Raw genomic sequence first — 6,593 nt, 5'->3', positions numbered from 1 at the left:
AAAACAATAATTGATAAGTCACAATCGTCGTAAGACCGCCCCGGGATTCCACCGGGTCCGTCTGCGCCGCGTTACGTATGCGCCACGGTTTGGTTCCGACCTACTCCTATGCTCCTCCAGCGTCAAACCCATGGTCAAACCCCACCGGGCGCGTTTCAGAAGCTGAGCGTCTTGCGTGCCGGCTCGCAGTTTTTGGTGATTTGGGCATATTTCCTGGACAGGCTACTTTGTACAGACAAAGTTAATAATAATTGTAATAGTCCAGTTATAAAGGACATGAATCAAAGATGTGTTGCTGTATTTTAGTGGTAAACATTATTTTATTTATTATTATTTCATTATTATTCTATAATTTACACAGTGCCTGTAAACCGGAGGAGAATGCTGCATTTCTCCTCGAAAGACTACGGAGGGATAGGGCCTGCAAAATTAGTTTATTTTGGGGATTGACACAAATCTTTCTTTCTTTTTTTTCTTGTCGGCCTATGTCTCTTAAGTGATTAAAAAAAACATTTGGAGTCAGTTATAAACAATATAAAATGAGGGCTTACTGCTTCTGCACTTATACAATAAATGATATTTACCAACAATAATGACCATATTAATCATGTCAGACAAAGATATGTTTGGAAAAATTACGACTTAAAAAAAAAGAAATACGCTATATATATCATAGTTAAAATATGAACGTAAAAAATCGGAATACATGTCAATATTGTTGTTCTTATTATCTTATTTGCTAAACGTTTTTGTGTAGTGCTTTTTATGTTGTTGTATTATTTTAAAATATGAACGTAAAAAAATCGGAATACATGTCAATATTTTTGTTCTTATTATCTTATTTGCTAAACGTTTTTGTGTAGTGCTTTTTATGTTGTTGTATTATTTTATTACGCTTATTTATTAATGTTCACCACCACGTTTTCCTAGGACTGACGTTCTTAGGTGGGGTGATTCCGCTTTGAACAGGTTTTTCTATTGCCACTGTTCTTGTTTTTTTATGAACTGAATAAAGTTGCTTTAAAAAAAATTCAAAAGATTTAAACCAATCAGAAGCGGGCTCTACTGTCTTTACCGGCCAATCAGATTCCACAGCATTTTCGACGCGTCAGAGAGTATAAATAACCCCCCCGAGGATAAACACGTCAGTTACTTCTTACACTGGACCCATAAAGGCCTTGCTGTGAGAGATAACTTGGACTTTTCCTCTTATTCATCAAACTCCGTATACTCCACATATTCCGAAAATGGTGAGTACGATAGTACAGCTTTTGTCTACTGAAAGTATGTATATTCAACCAAATTCAATGCTCCGAACGTGTGTCATCATTGGAAAACGTAACAAGCTTACCGTTTACTCTTTAAAGAAGACTCATCAGATTTTAAAATGTTAACAAAAATGTTGAGGTGTAAGATGAAAAACCAAACTTCGTCATGTATATGTCGTTTAAACTGTGATGTTGATAAATTAAGTGTAACTCGACGGAACTAAGATGTCGCAGTGACGCATTTACAATCGGCGCCAATTGTTGGAAATGTATACACTTCCTGTCTCCTTTGTGGGCGGGTTTAACGTTTTTATATTAAAACAATTAAATATTTACACGAATGTAAAAAAAAAAAAAAAAAAGTCTTTCAATTGCAGTTCATCGGGGCGTTTTCTTTTTTTTCTTACGTTTGAAATTTTTACTCGTCAATAGAATTAACGTGTTGCCAAATCTCGCGAGAGTTATTTTTGCTGCGACGTTTGTTTCGAACACGGTGTATGTTCGTGTCATGTTAGAGACAAGCGAACTGGGTCCAGTGTTAACTAAGTTTAGCATTGTGAGAGAGACGATTAATACATTTGTTAACGTTCAGATATTTTACGCCAAAAGTGCCAGCATTAATTGCCCTCAGGGGTGTGGCATTGGTGCAGCCCGTGTGACACAGAACATTTAAAAGCGTAGTCTCCTTTTTTAATCCCGTCTGCATACAGCTGCGTCATTGTGCTTTTGGTATTAGACATAATATGAACAGTATTTAGCCTTATTTTTTAATAAAGGGTTTTCTCTTCAGATGACAACTGTGTCAGGTAAAATGATATATCATTTGGTTATTAAAAGAGCCTTTATCTCTGGAGCAGTCCTCCACATGTGGCAATATGTTCGAATATATATTTTTAGATTTGCACAAGAATAAGTCAACTAAGGTTCCTTTATGATATTGGCTTAACAACCTTTTTTTTCTCGTTACAGCGTGAGTGTCTGTCCATCCACGTCGGTCAGGCTGGTGTCCAGATTGGCAATGCCTGCTGGGAGCTTTACTGCCTGGAACATGGGATCCAGCCGGACGGCAGGAAGCCCGGTGACCAGTCAATTGGAGGAGGAGACGATTCCTTCAACACCTTCTTCATGGAGACTGGATCGGGAAAGCACGTCCCCAGAGCAGTTTTTGTTGACCTGGAGCCCACTGTCATTGGTAAATTCACATTAATTATAAATGATAAAAGTTTTGAAGGCTTCTTTTTATTTACCCCTTGTACAAAGCTTCCAATAAATTAATGCTGATTCTCCTTAGATGAGGTGCGCACTGGGACCTACCGCCAGCTGTTCCACCCTGAGCAGCTGATCACTGGCAAGGAGGATGCTGCCAACAACTACGCCCGTGGACACTACACTGTCGGCAAGGAGGTCATTGACCTTGTGATGGATAGGATCCGCAAACTGGTGGGTATATTTAGAACGGAAGTCAATTTATAATTTTGCTGAAGACTATTAAATGGAAATGAATCGGTGTATTGCCAAGTAGGTTTTCACATACAAGGAGTTTGCGAACATATATTGGTGAGTACCAAAGTAACAGCGAAAATAAGTATTGCAAAGCCAATTATCATAAATAATAACATATGTGACGTATATGTTTTTAAAATAAAGATCTGTACAGTGTTTGAAACAAAGACATAACCATCTCATTACACTCTTTCAAACGTGAGCATATTTCCCTGATTCTGGCCCACTTGCATCGGCTTCCTCCACCCTGCAAAATTCAGTTTAAGATCCTCCTGATCACATTCAAAAGCCCTCCATGGTATGGCACCCTCTGATCTGTTTTCATTTAATCTATTGTATATGTTTACATGCTGTGCACTAATAAACCCTTTAATAATTCGCTGTGGGAACTGCACTTTTTTTGCTAAAGTTGTTATTATTTGATGATTTTTCTCTTCCTCTGTTTCAGTCGGACCAGTGCACTGGTCTTCAGGGTTTCCTGGTTTTCCACAGCTTCGGAGGGGGCACCGGCTCTGGTTTCACCTCCCTGCTGATGGAGCGTCTGTCTGTCGACTACGGAAAGAAGTCAAAGCTGGAGTTCTCCGTCTACCCAGCTCCCCAGGTGTCCACCGCTGTGGTGGAGCCCTACAACGCCATCCTCACCACCCACACCACCCTGGAGCACTCTGACTGTGCCTTCATGGTTGATAACGAGGCCATTTATGAGATCTGTCGTAGAAACCTTGATATCGAGCGTCCCTCTTACACCAACCTCAACAGGTTAATGAGTCAGATTGTGTCCTCCATCACTGCATCCCTTCGTTTTGATGGTGCCCTCAATGTTGATCTGACAGAGTTCCAGACCAACTTGGTGCCCTACCCCCGTATCCACTTCCCTCTGGCCACCTATGCCCCTGTTATCTCTGCAGAGAAAGCTTACCATGAGCAGTTAACGGTGTCAGAAATCACCAATTCCTGCTTTGAGCCAGCCAATCAGTTTGTTAAATGTGACCCACGCCACGGTAAGTACATGGCCTGCTGCCTTTTGTACCGTGGTGATGTGGTTCCCAAAGATGTGAATGCTGCCATTGCAACCATCAAAACCAAGCGCTCCATCCAGTTTGTGGACTGGTGCCCCACTGGTTTCAAGGTGGGCATCAACTACCAGCCGCCCACTGTAGTTCCTGGTGGAGACCTGGCCAAGGTCCAGAGGGCTGTGTGCATGCTGAGCAACACCACTGCTATTGCAGAGGCCTGGGCTCGGCTGGACCACAAGTTTGATCTGATGTACGCTAAGCGTGCCTTTGTGCACTGGTATGTGGGTGAGGGTATGGAGGAGGGGGAGTTTTCTGAGGCCAGGGAAGACATGGCTGCTCTGGAGAAAGATTACGAGGAGGTTGGAGCTGATAGTCTGGGAGGTGAGGATGAGGAAGGAGAGGAGTATTAGCAAGGCAAACATTCCCCTTTATTGATCTCTGTGCCTTTTGTGTCAAATAAAATCTGTGATCTGAACTTATTGTTTGCACTCTTCAATAAATTCACTGATAAATGTTAAAAATGAACTGCCTAGATGGGTTGTATGTATTCACTTCATTTCATCAAATGTTTTGACTACAGAGATGCTATTGCTCAATTTAGTCACTTGGGGCCAGTGGTGTTAACATGTTCTCAACAGACCAGGCATTGGCAATCTACTCGAATGTACTGCTGGATTCATCACTAAATCATTTCACATCAAATAATTTAAGAACATTTGCATATCTTACATTTACTTAAAATGCGAATTATGCTTTACTTGAGAAGAACTCGAGTCCTAACATAAAACCCCTGGTTTTAAATAAGGTGTGATCTTCACTAGGGTGGGGTGGGTGCTCTCATGCTGACAAACAGGTGGTGTTCAAAAAATATTTCGGTCTACTGTTCCCAGATGGAAAATGAATTAAACTGAAAGCCGTATTAAACATGTAAAGACAACATTGAAAAAGACTACAGATTTTAGTAAAAAATAAAGAGACGGGTGTTAAAGTTTTACATTTTCAGTTCTGTAATTTTTCACCATGTTGGGTTACGAATAAAGGTTTTCTTGAAATGAAGCAATGTTTGATTTCCTGAACTGAAACATGGATTCTACAGCACACCGACCATAATGAAAACAGTTTTATTGCATTTAAAATCGCCTCTATCGTAGTAATTAATGCAGTGATGCAAACTTGTCACCTTTCGGCAAAAATTTGCCGTTTTGAATCCAAAATGTCGTTTGTGTGATTCATGTAGATTTGCAATAAAAAATATTTTTGGGGTCTTGGACCTGGAGTAATCGTCGGCCGTGAGCTGTTAAGTGCCATCATGACACGCATGGTGTTCTTTTTTTATATATTATAATGAAGCGCGAGCTTCATTATAATATAGTCTTCCTGCCTGTCGGCTCTGCTCATGGATGTATAATAAGGCCCTGCTGCTCCCCTATAAGGGTCTAGCTTCAGCAGCTACATTACCTACGGGTGCGTTCGTTAATATTAACTGTGCGGTCCGGAGTCACTGTGGCACAGACTGGACCGCTGGTGAACAGCTGTTAGAACGGGCCGTTCAGGTGTTCAGAGCAGAGCTCCCTGTCGGAGCGGCAGAGCGTGATGTGAACTGAAACGTTTTTCTGTGGCAATATTATTTAAGGAATCGTTGAGCTAGCTAGCTAGCATACATTGTCACTATCTGCTAACGTTAGCTTTAGCCTTTTATTTCTAATAGTATTTTTCATAGGCTATAAACAGAGGTGGTATATATTGTACTTGATTAAAAGTAGAAGTACTCAGGTCTTGTACTCGAGTAAAAGTAGAAGCACACAGATCTTGTACTTGAGTAAAAGTAGAAGTACTCAGGTCTTGTACTTGAGTAAAAGTAGAAGCACTCAGGTATTGTACTTGAGTAAAAGTAGGAGCACACAGATCTTGTACTAGAGTAAAAGTAGAAGTACTCAGATCTTGTACTTGAGTAAAAGTAGAAGCACACAGATCTTGTACTAGAGTAAAAGTAGAAGTACTCAGATCTTGTACTTGAGTAAAAGTAGAAGCACTCAGGTCTTGTACTTGAGTAAAAATAGAAGCACACAGATCTTGTACTCGAGTAAAAGTAGAAGTACTCAGGTCTTGTACTTGAGTAAAAGTAGAAGTACTCAGATCTTGTACTTGAGTAAAAGTAATAGTACCAGAGTGTAAAAGTTACAGTAAAAGTCCTGCATTCAAAATGTTCCTCAAGTAAAAGTAGAAAAGTATTATCATCAAAATATAGTTAAAGTAGCGACAGTGAAAGTAGTAATTGTGCAGATTGGTCCATTTCAGAATAATAGATATGATGTTTTATAATGATTGATCATGAAAGTGTTCTCAAAGCTGCAAGGTGCAGCTAGTTTGAATGACTTTGTATACTAAAGGATAGCTTGTGGATTTACTCCAGGTGGAACCAAAGTCTGATTTAACACTTGATTATATTTCACATCATTCATCCACATCTGTAAAGTAACTAAAGGTATTAAATACATGTAGGGGAGTAGAAGTACACCATGTACCTCTGAACTGTAGTGGAGTAGAAGAACAAAGTAGCAAAACATTGAAATACTTAAATAAAATACAAGTATCTCAAAATTGTGCCCAAGTATAGTACTTGTTGAGTTTATGAACTTAGTTACTTTATATCATGTGGCTATACAGATAGAAAGACTAAGCCTTGCACAGAGGCATGAAAATACATTTTCAAAATGCTCAACAGTGCTGCCAAAATTATAAACTGACTGCTACACAATTAAAATAAATGCTTTTATATATTTCTATTAGATGTGACTCTTTGGCG

At 39.7% G+C, this 6,593-nt stretch overlaps 1 protein-coding gene across 1 annotated transcript; it reads left to right on the top strand.

Moving 5' to 3' along the window:
• Positions 1–1,090: 1,090 nt before the first annotated feature.
• LOC307035084 (tubulin alpha-1C chain-like) lies at positions 1,091–4,843 on the top strand. The gene is made up of 4 exons (XM_079674065.1): positions 1,091–1,250; positions 2,238–2,460; positions 2,560–2,708; positions 3,220–4,843. The coding sequence occupies exons 1-4, from the start codon at positions 1,248–1,250 to the stop codon at positions 4,195–4,197; spliced, it is 1,353 nt and encodes a 450-aa protein (XP_079530191.1). The 5' UTR covers positions 1,091–1,247; the 3' UTR covers positions 4,198–4,843.
• Positions 4,844–6,593: the final 1,750 nt, after the last annotated feature.

The sequence above is a fragment of the Notothenia rossii genome (assembly GCF_949606895.1).
Source record: "Notothenia rossii genome assembly, chromosome: 4".
Lineage (NCBI taxonomy): Eukaryota > Metazoa > Chordata > Actinopteri > Perciformes > Nototheniidae > Notothenia > Notothenia rossii.
The sequence above is the reverse complement of the archived record's forward strand: the minus strand, read 5'-3'. Positions and strand labels throughout refer to the sequence as shown.